The 19,675-nt window shown below is 33.9% G+C and overlaps 2 protein-coding genes across 19 annotated transcripts; both read left to right on the top strand.

Moving 5' to 3' along the window:
- The first annotated feature begins 291 nt into the window (after positions 1–291).
- LOC142524084 (carbonic anhydrase 2-like) lies at positions 292–12,877 on the top strand. 4 transcript variants are annotated; one of them, XM_075627815.1, is made up of 10 exons: positions 292–521; positions 639–738; positions 3,987–4,048; positions 4,667–4,810; positions 5,413–5,461; positions 5,535–5,651; positions 11,481–11,534; positions 11,733–11,818; positions 12,357–12,462; positions 12,579–12,877. In XM_075627815.1, the coding sequence occupies exons 2-10, from the start codon at positions 685–687 to the stop codon at positions 12,717–12,719; spliced, it is 813 nt and encodes a 270-aa protein (XP_075483930.1). In that variant the 5' UTR covers positions 292–521; positions 639–684; the 3' UTR covers positions 12,720–12,877. The 4 variants fall into 4 exon arrangements, with proteins under 4 accessions (XP_075483930.1, XP_075483931.1, XP_075483932.1 ...); XM_075627816.1 differs by lacking the exon at positions 639–738 and having other exon boundaries at positions 349–521; XM_075627817.1 differs by lacking the exons at positions 292–521; positions 639–738 and adding an exon at positions 3,541–3,642.
- Positions 12,878–16,722: 3,845 nt separating this feature from the next.
- On the top strand, positions 16,723–18,846 carry LOC142525332 (putative BOI-related E3 ubiquitin-protein ligase 2). Of its 15 annotated transcripts, XM_075629594.1 has the most exons (6): positions 16,723–17,117; positions 17,237–17,314; positions 17,416–17,523; positions 17,635–17,753; positions 17,868–18,073; positions 18,250–18,846. In XM_075629594.1, exons 3-6 carry the CDS (start codon positions 17,495–17,497, stop codon positions 18,784–18,786), a joined length of 891 nt encoding a protein of 296 aa, XP_075485709.1. In that variant the 5' UTR covers positions 16,723–17,117; positions 17,237–17,314; positions 17,416–17,494; the 3' UTR covers positions 18,787–18,846. The 15 variants fall into 15 exon arrangements, with proteins under 15 accessions (XP_075485709.1, XP_075485708.1, XP_075485712.1 ...); XM_075629593.1 differs by lacking the exon at positions 17,237–17,314 and having other exon boundaries at positions 16,723–17,214; XM_075629597.1 differs by lacking the exon at positions 17,237–17,314 and having other exon boundaries at positions 16,724–17,214; positions 17,416–17,462; positions 18,250–18,845.
- The last annotated feature ends 829 nt before the right edge of the window (positions 18,847–19,675 follow it).

Here is a 19,675-nt window from a genome sequence, read left to right as displayed (position 1 = left end):
AGATAATAATCAAAGCTGTCAAATGGACCGGCTCAGCCGACTCCGCGGGTAGCAAAACCCCAACCCAACCCATCCTAACACGCCAAGGGTTCTGCCAAAATTTTAAAATAAATTGCCAAATTTTTTTTATAAAAAATTAGTAAGATGAGCCTAACACAGTCAATATCTACGCCGGAGTTGTTGTGTGTATCCCATCCAGATCATCCAGCTACGAATTAAAAACTGGTGTATATTTTATTTGGTGCACCTAAGTTACGTGTAGAATATTTTAGTAAGGATGTGGCTCATTAAAGCATGGAGGGAGGAGGATCATGTGTGTTTGTTCTTATCCACAAACGTGTGTATTCATTCAAACTTCTAGGCTATTGTCTACCCGTAAGTTATCCAATTCTATCCATACATATCCTACACAAAAACTTGCCAAATATAATTTCCTTAGTTTCTGCTAACAGAAAACCTCCGTCGTCAAAGTCGGGAAGAAATGAGGCGTTCGATTCGTCGTTTACTGTGATTTCTATCAGGTAATTAATCAACATTCTCTAACTTAGGAAGTTGGTGTATCCACCTAATCTGTGCATTTCATGCTTTATTTGGATGTTTTTATGATCTACTTATATAAGGGATTTGGTTGAATGCAGAAGCTTATAGTTAGTTTAGTAGACAAGATTGGTGTTTACGTGTGATATGGCTGGAAGATTAAGGAGATGCATGATGCTCTGTTGCACCAAGAATCCTGTGGTAATAACCTGTACTGTATTTTTAAGTTTGAGACACTTAAAATAACTTATTTTTGATATCATAATTTTTTTTAATAATTATATATATTAACAAAGTGCTACACTTTTAATGCAAGTCACCAATAACTCAATTCAAATATAAACGAAATAAATTGTCGGGGTGTCAAAATACGACACGACCCGTCGACCCGACACGACCCAACACGAAAAAAATCAGGTTCGGGTTGAGTTTGGGTTGGGTTGATTCGGGTTAGTGCCATGTTAGGCGGGTTTCGGGTTGGGTCGAGTTGGGTCGCGGGTTGACCCGCGAACTTTTTTTTTTTGAAAATACTACCTATATTTTTATATACTGTATACTTGAACAAAATTTATTGTATATTTATATGATAAATTTTCATCATTTAATATTTATTTTGCATATTTTTATTTTTTTAACAATTTTTTTATTTGATTTAGTAAATATACTTTTAATTTTCTACGATTAAATTTTCAAATTTAAATCGGAAATTTTGTTATTATGTGTTTAAATTAAAATATTATTATTATTTTTTTATTTTTTTGAATTTTTTTCATTAATTTTTTTAAAACAATTTAAAAAAAATAAATAAAATTCGGGTTAGACGGGTTGAGTCGAGTTATACGAGTTCGTGTTCAGGATTTTCGGGTTACTTCGGTTTCGGGTTGAAAAAAAAAAATAAAAAAAATTTCGCGGGTTGACCCGAAACCCGATCCAACCCACCCAATTAACACCCCTAATAAATTATAAAAAATATTGTATAAATGGACAATACATACGTCGATGCACTAGTTTTTATTAAGAATTCGAATTTAATTTGTTTTGGTGTACGAATTCGTCTTATTAAATTCGGGCCACTTCCAGTGGGCCAATGTCCATCTCTACTTTTTTTGTACAAGTTATGCATTGGGTTTCAAACATCAGGTTATACAAGTCGCCGTCGTTTTTTTTTTCAAGAAAAAATTTATTCTGAATAATAATGTCATTTATTTAATTTCAACAACTTAAATAACGATCATAACAATTATTTTGACTAGTTAACAGTCTCTTTGTCATTTCTTACAATTTAATCAATTCATTTAATGTAGTACCCCAAAAATTCTTTTTTTAAAAAAACTCTTCATTTAAAAAGGTGAATTTTGTGTGGCAACACACTTTACATGCGTCGTGGCACTACAAAATTTGCTTTTTTTTTTTAAGTTTTTGAAATATTTCTAAATGGGAGGATGTTCGACGTTGAATCGGATAAAATAAAATTCTCCATCGGAGGAGGTGTGGACTCTTTGTCAATTCCTTTAAATTTCATTCTTCGAAACATGCAGCAACGCCTAGCATCCATTGTTTACCCATAAGATTATTGGGCATGTAAAAGTAATGATTATTCAAAACACGCATTTTTTAAAACGGACATAAAATTCCTAAGAAATTGGACGAATATTGTACTTGATTTTAGAAACAGATGGTTGTGAAAAAGGCGTTTGACTTTAATATTGAGGGTTTATGTTGATGATAGTTTGAATTTGAACGAATTAAAGATCGATTGACTCAATTTCTCAGCCTTGAAACTTTCTAAATGTCCCACCAGCATAAAGTAAAAGTTATTGGTAATAGAAACGATGTCCTAAAACAATGTTAAATAGAAAATGTCGAGGAAGACTATATACTCCATCAGATGTAACACAATTGGTGAGATACAGCTATTGGATAAGTAGGTTTCACAAAAAATATATAAAACCCACACGGATCTAGTAGTTGTGTTGCACCTGGAGTAGATCTCGGGATGTAGCATAGCGTAGTCACCGGCGTCTCACTCCCACCAGATTGGGCATCATTGATCAGGGAGGAAAACAAATATAATTATGATATATGTTAAGTTTGAAATTTGGACTTAATTCAACCCCAAAAAAGCTAGCTCAAGGGGGGGATTGTCAAAGTCTGTATATGCAACTCCCAGATATTTTATCCAACTGATGTGGAATAGCTAACACACCCCTCACGCTCAGGAATGAACATCTAGAGCATGAGGTTTACAAATGACTCAATTATGGACAGAATAGGTGGTCTGGCTATTGACAGTCCAACACATCACGATGGAACCTGAGATCTGATACCATGTTAAGATTGAAACTTGAACATAATTCAACCCCAAAAGCTAGCTCAATGGGGGAGAATTGTCCAAGACCATATATACAACTCTCAAGGATTTTATCCAACCGATGTGGGACAACGGACAACTAACACACCCCTTGAAGTTCCAATCTTAACATGATATCAGTGCTCAAGTTCTACTGTTATGTGTTGGACTGCTCATAGTTAGTTACCCGTTCTGTCCATAATTGGGTCATTTATAAATTTTCACGCTCTAGATGTTCATTTCTGGGCGTGAGAGAGTGTGTTAGTTTTCCCACATTCGGTTGGATAAAATCCTTGAGAGTTGTTTATATGGTTTTAAACAATCATCCCTCATTGAGTTAGTTTTTGAGATTGAGTTAAGTTTATGTTCCAATCTTAATAATATATATCGACGAGTCGTAAGGTTGGGGCCACGTTCACTTGGCTAAGGGCAAACTACCATCACAAGTTCTCTACGGACGGTTGACTATCCTATCCGAACAACCCCCAAGCCATAATGGAATATTACCTCCACAAAATCGGGAGCTTTTTAGTCCTAATCCACCGCCCCCACAAGCGGCTTTGGATATCCATTCCACACTCTTTTGTAATAAAATCTATGGTTAGGGACATGCTAACCATGGTTTAGATTTTAGTTACGTTTTTCTTAACCATGATCAGATGATGCTATAAAAGCGTGGCATTAGTCCTTCCTTTTGGACACAAAAATAAATCCCACAAGTCAGAAAAGCTTCTTCTGCAGGCAATCCTCACAAGGTCTGTCTCCCCGATTCTCGGTCGGATCGATTTTGTGTATGTTTTTTTTTTCTGATTTCATTTCGAGTTTTCGAATAAGATCAGAGCCTTTTCTATATGTTTTGAATTATCGAAATCATTTAGATTTTATTTTTGGTGTGCGTTGATAAATAATCCACTGTTTTGATCGTTTACAATTGTTGATTCATCAAATATTTGTTTGGTTGAGATTTATATGATTCTTTGGTACGACGTATTGAACATATTTGTCTGGGAATTAATTTGGACAATCTCGGGTAGATGGAAAGGATGGTGGAGTTTGTGGGGTTTATTTTTGAGGTTATTTAATCAAGAATTTTTTGCAGAAAGAGGAAATGGCAAAGGACACAATCGAGGAAGCCATTGCAGGCCTGCAGAAGCTTCTCAGGTATTGCCACTTTCTGCCTTATTTTCTTGGGATTTCCACCTTTCAGTTTAAGAAATTTGGGTTGATTTTTTTATCAAAGTAATTGCATCTTTTTCCTAGATTTTAGTGAAATAATAATAATAATAATAATAATAATAATATCTCTTACTGTATACTCGAGATAAATATTATGTTTTAGAAATATTATAAAATAAATTAAAATTTTTGTACTTTAATTTTTTTTTAAGAAGATAATATTTTCCACCGTTGACTGGACAAGCTTGATGGTCAAATCATATTCTTCGTTAAGTTTACAATCCCGAGGCACATGCCACCGATATCGGGTGTTTTTGGCGCAATCAACGGTACAAAAAAATTGTCCGAAAATATTATTATTTTGTTTGTGGTGTTTTTAATATCGGCATGATTTATATTTTCTATGAATTTAGAAAAACGAAACATATTTTTACAAAAAAAATTTAAAAAAACTTTTAAATATTTGATCGAATTGGGACCGGGACCCGTTTTGGGGTTCAATCTAGTTGTGATGACTTAACATCGGGCATTCGGCCTCCACTTTTTGCGTTCCCATGTGTACCTTCTTATTTTTTTTAAAAAAAATATTTTTTTAAATTGCAGTGATAAAGGTGAGCTGGAGAGGGTGGCGGCCGCAAAGGTGAGGCAGCTGACGGCGGAGTTGGAGGGTGACGCAGCCGTGAAACACTCTGACCCGGATGAGAGGATACGGGCCGGGTTCCATCATTTCAAGAAAGCGAAATACGAGTAAGTACATTAACTAATAATTGGACGATCAGACGTTTAAAAAAATGCATAAAGTTTCGTACTTAGTGTAAAGTTGTTGGAACCTAATCCGCGGAAAGAGCAGATTCTTGGAATGTGCCCTTAAATTTAACTGGTTTTTACCTGGAACCAAGAATAATTGCATTCTTTCAAGGACAGGATCATGAACCAAGACCAATTATTCATTACAAATTTAATACAGTTACTCGAAAAATAATTCGATCGGGTTTGGTGAGTGAATTATCAATATTGAAAAAACATGGTAACGACCATAAACTATCTCGATTTTGGGCTCTATCTGACAGTGACATAGTTCGTTTGTGGGAGAAAGCTTATAGAGAACCAATATTAGAATAGCCCATCATCGTTGTAAACATAATCGTTTTAGCCGTAGATCAATATATTAACTTTATTTTGGGAAAACTTTTAAAAGATAATTTTAAAAATAAAAGGGGGAAATTGATTAAATAATCACATTCAACTCTTTTTTTAAGAAAATAACCTCCTCAAATGTATTAATCGGAGTCCACCATAATTTAGTTGTTAGTTACCACTTTATGTTGTTTGCTGCTCTACTTGCACAGGAGGAATCCTGAGCTGTATCGAGAACTTGCCAAAGGCCAAAGCCCCAAGGTAAAATAAATAATAATAATAGTAATAATAGTAAAAGTATTATTGAAAGCGACATTAATGAATGAACATGCAGTTCTTGGTATTTGCCTGCTCTGACTCCCGAGTGTGCCCTTCCCACATTCTTAACTTTCAACCAGGGGAGGCCTTTGTTGTCCGAAACATCGCTAACATGGTCCCACCATTTGATACGGTAAGCTATATTTATTCTCTTTTAATATTATCTTTTGTTATTAGTTTGTTCTTAATATCATATCATATAATAATCAAAAGTACACTAGTCGATGTATTTGGATAATTGGATTGGATCAACTCATAAAAATTAAATTCATTCGGTAGGTAAACATCATTTTGACTTGAACAAATTTTGGTGTATCCCGTGAAAATTTGGAATAAAATATGGAAACATTAAAATTTGAGATTAAAAGTAACTATATATATAGATATACAAAAAACTCATATGAGACTGTCTCACGAGTCAATTTTTTGAGAGTCACTCATAAAAAATATTAATTTTTATGCCCAAATATGTTATTTTTATTGTAAATATAGACAAGATTTACCCTTTTCATGAATAAAGATCCGTGAGACCGTTTCAAAGAGACCTATATAATATATATATATATATATATATATATATATTGAAATTAAAATTTATGAATAATGTTAACATGTAGAATATTTCACTGATGTTTTTTCGTGTTGAACGAAAATTTTGATTGTACAAAAAAAGTCGCGTTTAAAGATGATTTAATCTAGTATAATATAAAATAAAAAATAGACAGTGTGACCTTAATATTTTTAAATTTTAGAAATATCATCGTGTTTTTATTATCTATGTTGTTGAAGTTGTTCGTGAAGTGATCGAAAGACCCGCAAACTATTATTGATTCTTAGAAAAACTGACTGAGTTACAGTTCCAACACTATTTATATGGGGAAAGTATAGCACACTAAGAAGCGCTAATACGCTTTTGATCCTAATATACTCAACATCCCCCCTTCAAGGTTGCAACTCAAACAACAGTGCAACCTTGGGAGAAAAAAAAACAGATAACACAGCAATATCAGTTGTGAGGTTGATGGAGATCACAAACACCAACTTTTGATAACAAATAAGAATGTTGAGGGCCTCCCAAAGCTTTAGTGAAGATGTCACCCAGTTGTTCAGTGGTGGGAATATGTGCAGTAACTATCGTGCCATCTTTAACTCTTTCACGCACCAAGTGACAATCAATTTCAATGTGTTTTGTACGTTCATGATACATGGGGTTCGCCGCAATGTGTATAGCAGCAGTATTATCACAAAAAAGAGTAGTCAGAGCTGTTAATTCCAGACCCATATCTCTTAATAAACCAGAAATCCACACCACCTCACAAGTTGTGGAGGCCATTGCGCGATACTCGGCTTCTGCTGAAGATCTAGAGACCGTGTGTTGTTTCTTGGTCTTCCATGACAATATAGAGTTTCCTAATTTGACACAATAACCTGTGAGAGATCGACGTGTCATCGGGCATGAACCCCAATCCGAATCACAATATGCAGAAAGAGAAGATGTGGTATTCACAGACATCAAGACACCTAATCCAGGAGATTTCTTGAGGTATCTGACTATGCGAATGGCTGCATCCATATGTGACTGCTTCGGTGAGTGCATAAATTGAGTCAAATGTTGTACTGCATAGCAGATATCTGGTCTCGTAATAGTCAAGTACAGCAATCGGCCCACTAATCTTTTATACACACTTGCATCCTTCAACAAGACATCCTCAAAAACTGTATGATCACACTTATGCATGATCACATCTAACTCGTGACTTGTGAACTTCTTACTCTGTTCCATTGGTGTGTCAAATGGCCGAGCACCCGCTACACCCGTTTCTGCGATTAGCTCCAGTTCATACTTGCGCTGATTTAAGTAAATTCCTTCTTTGGATCTTTCAACTTCAATCCCTAAGAAATATCTCAGGTTTCCAAGATCCTTAATTTGTAGTTTTGAATGCAAAAAATTCTGAAGTGCTTGAATCTTCTTCGAACTACTGCCCGTGATGACAATATCGTCTACATAAACAATAAGAAGAGTGATACAATCTGGTTCACGTTTGACAAATAGTGAATAGTCATGCTGGGATTGACGAAAGCCTGCTTCAAACATGATCTCAGCAAACTTAGTATTCCACTGTCGAGAGGCTTGTCGTAACCCATACAAGGACTTTCTTAACTTGCAAACCTTGCTGTCCTTCTGCACTCTATAGCCTTCCGGGAGAGTCATATATATATTTTCATCCAAATCTCCTTGCAAGAACGCATTAGTGACATCCATCTGTAAAAGGGGCCAACGTTTGACAGCTGCCACCTTTAAAAAACATCTAATAGTCACGATTTTTGCCGTTGGTGAGAATGTATCATGATAATCAACCCCTAGTTGCTGCGTATAACCCTTAGCCACAAGCCTTGCCTTAAAACGATCCACTGTCCCATCAGAGTTAAATTTAACCTTGTAAACCCATCTACATCCAATAGGCTTGACAGCCAATGGCAAATCAACCACATCCCAAGTATGATTCTTTTCCAACGCTGCCAATTCCAAGTTCATAGCATCTCGCCATCTAGAATCTGTGATAGCCTCATGGTAGGAATTTGGTTCTGGAACCGAAGACATGGCAGCAAGATAATCTTGGTATGAGGAATAGAAATTCGAATATGTCAGGTAATTAGATATGGGGTAAGCACAACCGGCTGAATTGGTTTTGGTTAGCCGAGGACAAGAAAAATCCTTCAACCAAATGGGTGGTACAGTGGTTCTGGAAGACCTTCTTAATGGTGGGTCGGAAAAAGTTTCAGAATGAGTGATGGGGTCCGAAGCAGCAGCTTCAGTGTTAATTGATGAGGAGGTATCTTCCACGAAAGAATTAGTGCATGGAAAAACAGGAACTTGAGAGTTTTCAGTCATAAAAGGAAAAAAATTCTCATGAAAGGTTACATCTCTAGAAACAAACACTCGTTTAGTATGCAAGTCAAGAACCTTATATCCTTTTTGTACTGCCGAATAACCCAAGAAAACACAACGAGTGGCTCTAGGAGAGAATTTATGCCCAACTGGCAGAACAGAAGTATAACACAAACATCCAAATGTTCGTAGATGATCAAATACAGGGGACTTATGGAAAAGAACCTCAAAAGACGTCTTATTGTTCAAAATCGGGGTAGGAGTTCTATTAATGAGATAAACTGCCGTCATCACACAATCCCCCCAGTATCTCAACGGTACATGAGATTGAAATTTCAACGATCTAGCCACATTAAGGATATGTCTATGTTTTCTCTCCACCAATCCGTTTTGCTGAGGAGTGTATGGACAAGAGCTTTGATGGATTATCCCAAGGGATTGAAAAAGGCTATTGCAACCAGAGTTGAAAAAATCTTTTGCATTGTCAGTCCTAATAATTTTGACTTTGGTTGAAAACTGAGTATCAACCATGGCAAGAAAAAAACGAATCATTCCAAGTGTATCAAGTTTGGAATGCATAAGAAACACCCATGTGCCCCGAGAAAAATCATCTACAATGGTCAAGAAGTATTTTCTCCATTGTATGTAGGGGTGTTGAATGGACCCCAGATATCCATGTGCACTAATTCAAACACCCGATAAGTTTTAGTGTGACGTTCGGAAGGTAACGTCAACCTAGATTGTTTTGATATAGGACAAACAGAACAATGTGGTAATGCATCAATAGTGGACATGAATGGTAGTAATTTCATTCAAGAAAAAGACATGTGACCCAAACGTTTATGCCAATCATAAAGGCTGACAGAAAAGTGAGAAACAAAAAGCTTATCTACTGTTAAGGTATTACATTTTGGTTCAAGAGGAAAGAGATCTAGTTTTGGTGTTGATAAACAGCTTGGAGCCAAGTGATAAAGTCCACCCTCTTCTTTACCAATCCCCATTATTTTCCCAGTCCTGAGGTCCTCAAATAAACAGAAAGGAGGATAAAAAGTGACAAAGCAATGATGATGCTTGGTGAATTTAGAAATGGACAAGAGATTGAATCTGAAATTGGGAATATATAGCACATTTTCAAGGGCAAGAGTATTGGTCATAGGCACTGTCCCTATCTTGCTTATGAATGTTTGACTACCATTTGGCATTCTCACAAATTTAGTGGAATCTGCTATAGACTTTGAATTGTGCAATAAAGAGACATTTCCAACCATGTGCTCATTTGCTCCAGTGTCCACTATCCAAGCCTGTGAAGTATGATGTAAATGTGCACTTTTACCTGCCATATTCACAATTGGCTGTGTGGTTGAAGAAAGATTGGAATTTCCAAGCAACTTCAAAATTTCTGCATATTGTGCAGCAGTAAAGATTTGAGCACCACTTGGTGTGTCTGACTGTTGTGCTTCAACACATCCATCTTCCACCAGATTTACTTCTCTTTGCACCTTTTTGTTTTTTTGAAATTCTTTGCCAAACTTCTTAGCGTAAGGCTTTCCTTGTTGAGGTTTATACAACTTATGCCCTGGTGGATAACCATGGAGACGAAAACAGTAATCTATTGTATGTCCAGTCCAGTGACAATAATCACATTTCAGATCTTTCTTGTGATCTATACTCTTATCCTTATTCTGCATGGAATAAAAAACTGATGTTGGAGCTTCATTCGAGGAAAGTGATCGATGTGATTCTTCTTATGACAGCATAGAAAACGCTTGACCAACAGTTGGCATAGGATTCATCATAAGGATTTGGCTCCTGATGTGGATATAGCTCTCATTTAACCCCATCAAAAATTGAAGCAACCGTTGTTGTTGGTCGTGCTCAACACACTTCCTTGCTGTGGCACACTCACATGAAGGCAGGGTAACTAATGAAGAATACTCATCCCATAAGGTCTTCAACTTGCAGTAATAAGTGGAGATTGAGTTACTTCCTTGTACCAAGCGACCTATATCACGATGAAGCGAAAAAATTCTGGAACCATTAATTTTGTCAAATTGATCCTTAAGATCAGTCCACACCATCGAAGCCTCGGTGGAATACACTATGCCGCCAAAAATCTCCTTCGATACGGAATTCATAATCCATGATAACACTAAAGCATTACAGCGTTCCCATTGTTGCAACATGAGATTGCCTGCAGCTGGTCGCTTGCACGTACCATCAATGAATGCAATTTTATTCTTCGCACGCAACGCAATTAACATAGCTCTACTCCAAATGCCGTAATTCTCAACTCCAGCTAATTGCTCATTAATCAAATTCAAACCTGGAGTATCCGAAGCATGAATGGTCATCGGATCGTTGAAATTGTTAGCAGTTGCCATAATTGCAGGAGCAGAGCAGATAAAAAATCAAATCGAATCTTCAATCACAGCTCGAGAAATCAATTGAATCTTTAATCTCAGCTGAAAAAAAGGAACGCGATCTATGGCAATCACCAGTCACGCGAGGTTTAGCTGAATCCGCAGATCAAACTCCTTGCTCTGATACCATGTTGAAGTTGTTCGTGAAGTGATCGAAAGACCCGCAAACTATTATTGATTCTTAGAAAAACTGACTGAGTTACAGTTCCAACACTATTTATATGGGGAAAGTATAGCACACTAAGAAGCGCTAATACGCTTTTGATCCTAATGTACTCAACATATGTGTCCGTTCATAAGATTGAGTCAATTAACTATATGTCAAAATTGGAGGATCCTCTTGGAAATGTTGAGTAGAGAGATCATTAGTGTATTATTTACACTGGAGACATGGATTGCGTCTCACAAATGGGAAATTTTAAGGTGTCATGCGTTGGACTCATGCAAATGAAACTGTGTAAGCAGTCAATTTCATCAGCAACTAGCTCGAACTTTCAATGCTTTGCGAAAATGATGACATATATTCTTGTGTGTAAGAAGAATTTTTGCAAGACCCAGAACAATTATCTTCTCGTTTGAATGTGTCCTATAGATATACTCTATGTCGTGAGGCTAAATAATAAATGTTTATTTCGTAATTAATTAATTGCAGACGAAGTATTCTGGAATGGGAGCGGCAATTGAATATGCAGTGGTGCACCTAAAGGTGATTATAATATTCACCTACCTACTTTCCGCTTTTGATCTGGCCAACGTTAGCGTAATAAAATGCTTAAAGTAAAATAATTTGTTTTAGGAATTCTGCTGTCTTAAAGTAAACTTTCCTTCTCTATGTTAATCTTCCTTTGCGTTTCGTTTTCTTTAACGTTAATTAACAGAGTATTGAATTCATAACCTTACTTAGGTGGAGAATATTTTGGTAATTGGCCATAGCTGTTGCGGAGGGATAAAGGGGCTTATGTCCATTCCTGATGATGGAACTACTCAAAGGTTAAGCTTTTCCTATATATATATTTATCATAATCCTTTTGTTATTTGCTTTTGGCCCTATTATGCTACATATCTTTCACTTACTTATATTTTCTCCCCACAATAATGTCTTTTGTCATGTAACATTACAATCTATGTCAAGAGTAGGTCTTTTGTGAGACAATCTCACGAATCTTTATCTATGTGTCAACTCTAGCGATATTCACAATAAAAAATAATACTCTTAGCATAAAAAGTAATACTTTTTCATGGATGACCCAAATAAGAGATCCGTCTCACACAATACGACCCGTGAGACCGTCTCACATAAGTTTTTGCCCTATGTCAAATTATTCATGTCACGAATCCTTATAGATATAGATATAGATATAGATAGATTACTAAGCGATAACACAAAATATATGAACCAACCTAAATAATTATAGCCTGAAGTCTCGAGAATACGGAGAAGTTTATATTTTTAAAAAGTTACATATAAAATTTGAATGTTTGTTCTCGACCATTGACAGATTCACGAACATTGTGAGTATGTATGCAGTGATTTTATAGAAGAGTGGGTCGCTATTTGCAAGCACGCCAAGTCCAAAGTGAAAACAGAATGCAAAGATTTGGATGTCAATGAACAGTGCACGCAGCTAGAGAAGGTAAAATCAAAGCACCATTTCATTAATGTTTCTGTTTTATTATCAGTGATTCTATCAAATTTTTATTTGAAAAAAAAAATTTGCATTTTTCGTGCTTTTCTTTGGTACCAAAACAGGAGGCGGTGAATGTATCGCTGGCGAACCTGTTGACCTACCCATATGTAAATGAAGGCGTAGTGAAGAAAACCCTTTCATTGAAGGGAGCACACTATGATTTCGTGAAAGGTTCATTTGAGTCCTGGAATCTCGAGTCTTGAGAATTAAATCTCCTGTTTGGTTATATATATTTTTTATAATGTAACGAATCTTGAATACTCATCAAGTAAATTTGGTCGGTATAGCCATGTATTGTGACCAGAATAATTCGAAGAAGTTTGCTTGCTTTCCCATATATTTGGGGGAAGTTTCTTGGTTTTGTGAAGGTGGTGTTAGAGGACAACTGTTGTGCTTCAATATTGAACTTTGAATTTGGGTCTTTAACATAATGTTGAGTACGTCTCTGTGAGACGATCTCACGAATTTTTATCTGTGAGACGGGTCAATCTTACTTATATTCACAATCAAAAGTAATACTCTTAGCATAAAAAATAGTACTTTTTCATGGATGACTCAAATAAGAGATATGTCTCACAAAATACGATCTGTAAAACCGTCTCACGATAAATTTTTGCCCACAATGTTTTACCACATGTTTGGGATGAAATGTAATTTGATTAATTAATCTAACTATCTATTATTATTATTATTATTATTACAACTAGGGGACGGAGGATTTTTTTTATTTTATTTTATGTAGATCGGACTCGTGTCTTTATTTAATTTCGTCAATTGTGGTAGCAACTAACTAGTTAGAAATTTAAAAGAGAGTTTTCAAAATCCTGAATATTTTATAGCGACTCTGTAGATTGTGAAAATAAAGGGTAAGTTAGGATAAAAATCTATAAATTGAAAATAATAAAATGGTCATTTCCGCATTTAAATTAAATTAGTGACAACCGTCTGACCCGCCAGAATTTACGGGTTCAACAGAAGAGCGGTTGTGGGTTGGGCCCATATCAAACGGCCCACAACCCACAATATATATTCTCCCACAGCCCAACTTATATGTGTGTATTTTAAAATATGGAATCTTTCCTTTTACATATATTTTTGTAAACGAGCTCATGAATTAATTTTGTGAGACAAATATTTATTTGGTTTATCAATAAAAAAATATTATTTTTTATGCAATTTTTTATTATAAATATGGACATAGTTGATCAATCTCAAAAACGAAGAACGTAAAAACTATCTTGCTATATACCTACTTTTTTTTATTGCTTCTCGTTTGGATTTTCCAAGGCATGTGTATTTTACTTGTACCAACACCAAAGAATCGTAAAGATTTCAGTACAAAAATTCCCTCACTAAAATTTCATGAAATGTTTTTACCTCACACTTCCATGTTTTATTTTACAAATTATTCGTCAAAGTTCAGATTTTAAGTGAGATTTTATTAATGAACTTCAATCAAACACAAAGACAGAGGTCAATATTTCTCAAAATATAAATATTTACATAACGTGTATGTATGTATATATGTAGGGGAATGATATATATATTTCATTATTTTATAAATGCAATCCATTTTTACTTTTTGTTGTATAAGTTGACAATAGTAACATCTTATTAATTACTCCTTATCTTCAATAAATTTGTTTGACTCTCATTTCCTAATTATCAAAATTTTTAGTCGTCTCAAAAAATATAAGAGTAGGTCTCGTTTGAGACGGTCTCACGAATCTTTATTTGTGAGACATGTCAACCCTACTGATATTTACAATAAAAAGTAATACTTTCAGCATAAAAAGTAATATATTTTCATGTATGACCCAAATAAGATATCAGTATCACAAAATACGACCCGTGAGACCGTCTCACACAAGTTTTTGTCAAACTATAATTAAATGTCACTATTCATAAATATTTAAAAACAAACAAATAAAAATTTAAACTATTTTAAAATAAAGTAACTGATACTTTTATTTTATATTAATATATGTATTATTTCTATTTTTTAGATCAAATGATATTCCATTCTTGTTTTTAAAACGTATCATGTTTTCTTATAAGTTAAAAAAAAATAAACTAATTTTTTTTCAATTAATCATAATTATATCCAATAAAAATAATATGAACACTAAAAATATTATCATCTTAAAACAAAATATTATTTATCAAATTTATCATTTAAATATTTTTGTAAAATATTCTTTCAAAAACAAGCCATGTTAATTAATTTTTAATATTTTGTGTGTATCAACATAAAATTAAAATAGTAAAAATAATAGCTTTACTTTATAAAAACAAATATGAATGCAATAACTAAATGATATTTTGAGAAATATTTTATAATAAAAGAAAGTAATTGATGTACGGATAAAAAAATATATGAAAGTAATAAATGAGGGTAATCGTGGTGCTCTCTAAATGAATACATGCTAAAAAGATTATTTAGTCTGGTACAGATGCTACTATATTTCATTTACTAAAATTAATGGGGTGTATTGGTTATAGACTTTTAATGATTTTTATGGAGTTTAAAAGTCTAGAGGTATTCAAACTAGACTTTTATATACTCCATAAAAGTTTAGTGGTATTCAATGTAAGCTTTTGTAGAATTTTAAAAAGTCATGTGGTATTCAAACTTGACTTTTAAAAACTCTACAAAAGTCTATAGGATATTCAAAATGTCAATAAACTTTTAATGACTCTATGGAATTCTATCAAGTACAAGAATTATAGCCTAAGGTACAACAATAAAATGTCAACAAAAGTCTTTGATTCAACCTAAAGATTTGGATGTACATTTAATTGAGAAATCTCCCAAATTCAATACAAACTTTCATTCTTTTCTCATTTATTCATTTTTTCTTTTATTTGTACTTTTTAAAAACATAATTAAGATTTAATTTTTTTATTAATTATTATATAACATTTTTTTAAATTATTTTCTTTAATTTAGTTAATCTATATCTTAAATTATTGGCATGTGCTATATTACACAATTTTCTTTGAAAAAAGTGTCAATTTGATGAATTTCAAATTGAACTAGATAATAAAGCTCAATTGTCTTCATCAGCACAAGTTTATGAAGGTGACGACTTTGATCAGTTACTTAATACTCAAAAACAACAACGAGCAAATGCTAATGCATGGAGGGATACCATAGTCAATGAAATGTAGAACGATGTTGATCAAATTGTCAGTAATGATTAGATTTTTTTTATAAAAGACTACTCATTATTTTGAGTGTTCTTTTAATAAATTTTTATTATGAACTTATAAAAATATTATTCATTAATATGTTGAATTGACATAAGGAATTGAAATTTTGATTTCAATAAATTGGATAGTTCATTTATCATTTTTCACAAATTAAATTGATTTAACTTTTAAGTAAGTAAAATTCATTTACATTCATAAATAAAAAAATAATTTAAAATTGAAGAGGTTATCTATGTCCAATAATTATTTTTAAAAAATTAATAAAAAATAAATCACAATTATAAACTACAAAATTCACATAATTCTATGAAAAAGTTTACAAAAATCTAGAAAAAAGTCTATATGAGTCTATGAAATTTGTTTTACAATTTTATGAAATTCCATAAAAGTCAATAAAAATCCATCAACTCTACAAAAGTCCATCATTTAAAAAAAGTCATTAAAAGTCTTTGAAAATATAGAATGAATACACACCCCTTGATTTCATTTAAAATAGGATTTCTCTTATCCGATCGCAAAACACTTTACCCATTATTTTTTTGAGGTTTTTTAATAATATAAATAGTTTTTGTGCTTCAATATAATATATATATATATATATATATATATTAATTATATGGCAAAAATTTGTGTGAGACGTCTCACGGTCGTATTTAATGAGACAAATCTCATATTTGGGTCAACCATGAAAAAATATTACTTTTTTTGCTAAGAATATTACTTTTTATTTTGAATATCGGTAGGGTTGACCCGTCTCATATATAAAGATTTGTGACACCGTCTCACAAGAGACATGCTCTACTCATATTAAAAGTAATACTCTTAGCATAAAAAATAATAATTTTTCATGGATGGTTCAAATAAAAGATTCGTCTCACAAAATACGATCTGTGAGACCTTCTTACACAAGTTTTTACCTTATATATATATATATATATATATATATAGAATCATAGAATTTACATGAAAAAAAACATTTACATAAAAGAGAGAAGAAATAAGAGGAAAAAAAGATGGAGAGTTGAAAATGGTGAAATGAATTGAATAATGAGGAAGAAATGGAGGAGGCTGTCCCCCCAAGAAATCTGCCACTCTTTCTGTATTCTACAAGTGTAGTGGCCCCCGTTGTCTTGCCAACGTTTCTTCTCCATCTTATTGATTCTTTCCTTAGCTCCATTATTAGTACTTGGTGCTATTGATTTGTTGTAACAACGCCCCCCCACCATTCCACCTTCCAACCAAACTCTGAACCACTCCTATTCTCTCTTATTTCTTCTCTTCCACTCCTACCCACAACCTCGTTTCTATTCAATATTGCATTTTTTTTATATATATTTTTCTCTTGCATCGGATGATCCGATCGTATTTTTCTTGATAATCCCTTTGAGGTAAAGTGTTGGTTTTTTTTTTTTTTTTGAAATTTTGTGTGCAGGATCGGGGGGGATTCACTTTCTTGAATTTGAAGCAAAGGGCTTGATTTTGAAGGTGATCTTTATCTTTTTTTCAGGTGAATACATGAGGAAAAATGGGAGCTTTCTGAGTTGCTTTCATCGTTGTTTTGAATATTTTTTTGTATTGTCAGAAAGTATGGATAATCTGAGTTTTTTCTGATCAAACTGTTCATGTTTTGATGAAAACTATCAATCGCTATTCCGCTGATCGATTATTTGAATTTCATTTTGATAGAATCCCTGCTCGGATTTGTGACGGTGGCAGTAAAGCGATAATAAGATGTAATAAATAGTAAGATGGATAATCTAATGTGATGCATCTTGAGTGTAATAATCAGAAGAGGTGTAGAGGTGTAAAATAAATAAATGTATATATATATATATATATATATCATTAAATTTTGCCTTAACAGTAAACATCGTGCTTCCTTCCTCAGAGGTGCATCTTTTGTAGGTATACGCACTCCACGATGTTTAGAAATAACACCAATGCTGCAGTGCCTCCTTTTCTTGGTAGTAATCATTTCCAGTGTCCTGCTGATGCCCCAAATCAGCTCCAGTTATGTGTAGATGGTAAGTTTCAAATCTCGAATTCAAGACCAAATGACTAGTTTATGCGATCACATGGTCAATATATTTGTTTCTTAGAATATTTCTTGTAATCGAATCTAATTTGTCATGATGAAGTAGATAAAAAAGCCAGAGTTTTCAATAAGAATCAAGTGTCTACCGGCTTAAGGTTGTCTTACGACGATGATGAACGGAACTCCACCATTTCTTCTGCAAGTGGAAGCATGACCATTGGATCATCCATATTTTCGTCTCAGCACGTTGATATCGAAAGAGAACTTGATAAAAATAGAAAAGAACTTGAACATTATGTGAGAACCCAGGTACTAAAAATCTACTCCATGCATTAAAATGTCCATTTCCTCACCTAAACGTCCCAAATGTTCTAGTTTTTCCACAACACAAAATGAACTCCGTACTAATCTTGAAAGCCCTTTTTTCTTCAGTTTCTACTGCAAGTATATTTATTTTTGAGTGCATCACATTGCATCATGAACAGGAAGAGAATCTGTTAAAAGGGCTAAGAGAAATAAGACAGAGACACTTCACTTCATGCCTGACTTATTTAGAGAACAGCTGTGCAAAGAAGTTGCATCAGAAAAATCTCGAGTTGGAGACTGTAGCTTGCAAAAACAATGAACTTGTTGAACGTGCGAAACAATTGACAGCCGAAGCTGAGAATTGGTGCAACATTGCAAAGTACAATGAATCGGTCGCTAATGCTTTGAAAAGCAGTCTCGAGCAAGCATTGCAACAAGTTTCTAACCGAGGAAACATGGATGGAGAGAATGATGTTGACGATGCTGCCTCATGTATCGATCCCAACAATTTTCTCAGCAATTCGGGTGAGCGTGAAAGATCTAGTTCAGTAAATATTAATGCTCTGATTTGTAGATATTGTAAATCAAAGGAGGTATCTATAGTGTTAATGCCTTGTAGACATCTTTGTCTGTGTAAAGAGTGTGAAGGCTTTGTGGGTGCTTGTCCTGTGTGCAGAATGATAATAAATGCTAGATTTGAGGTGTATCTTTCCTAAATAATCAGCCACTTAAGTTATATCAAAGACTACATCATCTGTTTTTCGCTTTATATCGAGCTTTCGATCTTATATATCATTGCCATTTATTTTCATTTGTCCAGAACAAGATACACTTGATAGATTTGGACAATGTAGCACAAAGTGTTGAAGAAGATTTGCTCGTCAGGGCTAAGACTCACACCGAGAGTTGTTTGAATCGAGTCGAAATATACGATTAAATGAAAATTCAGTGAATGCAGAAAAACGATGCAGTACCTAAGAAGGGAAAGTTTAATGAATATGAAAATTGTTATCTTGTTTAATGGAGTATGTAAGATTTTGTAAGACGAGTTTTGCAAATTGAGATAAATTTGAGTAATTTATTACAACATTTAATAGGGAAATTAATGCATAACAACTCGACAGAGCTATAATACACCAACAATGGAACGCGGCAAATAAATAAGGAATGGATCCAAAAATGGGATCAAATGTAAATATCAAGAACGGAAAATTGCAATTTTCAGACCAACATGAAGCTAACGCTTTGACATTTCAGCACTCTTATATAAACATTATTCACATTGCTAAAAATTGAGGAAAAAAAGTGCATCTAACACACATATCAAATCAAATAACCAAAACTACGAATGCAACATTTTTGAAACCGAAATTTGGTTTGATGAACAACCCACAAATCAACACTTTGATAAGGTGTTGTGTCTACGGTTAATGAGATCCTACCTATGTGGGCACTACCCTCATTTCAATTTCAACGGGTAAGATCTTGCCACACATACAATTTCAAAAAAAAAAAGTAGGTCCTATATATGCATGGGCAAATCTTGGTCATCCATCCTATCATGGGGGCAATGCCCACATGGGTAGGATGAAATAAACCTGTGTC

Source organism: Primulina tabacum, chromosome 14, assembly GCF_025594145.1.
Source record: "Primulina tabacum isolate GXHZ01 chromosome 14, ASM2559414v2, whole genome shotgun sequence".
Classification (NCBI taxonomy): domain Eukaryota; kingdom Viridiplantae; phylum Streptophyta; class Magnoliopsida; order Lamiales; family Gesneriaceae; genus Primulina; species Primulina tabacum.
The sequence above is the reverse complement of the archived record's forward strand: the minus strand, read 5'-3'. Positions and strand labels throughout refer to the sequence as shown.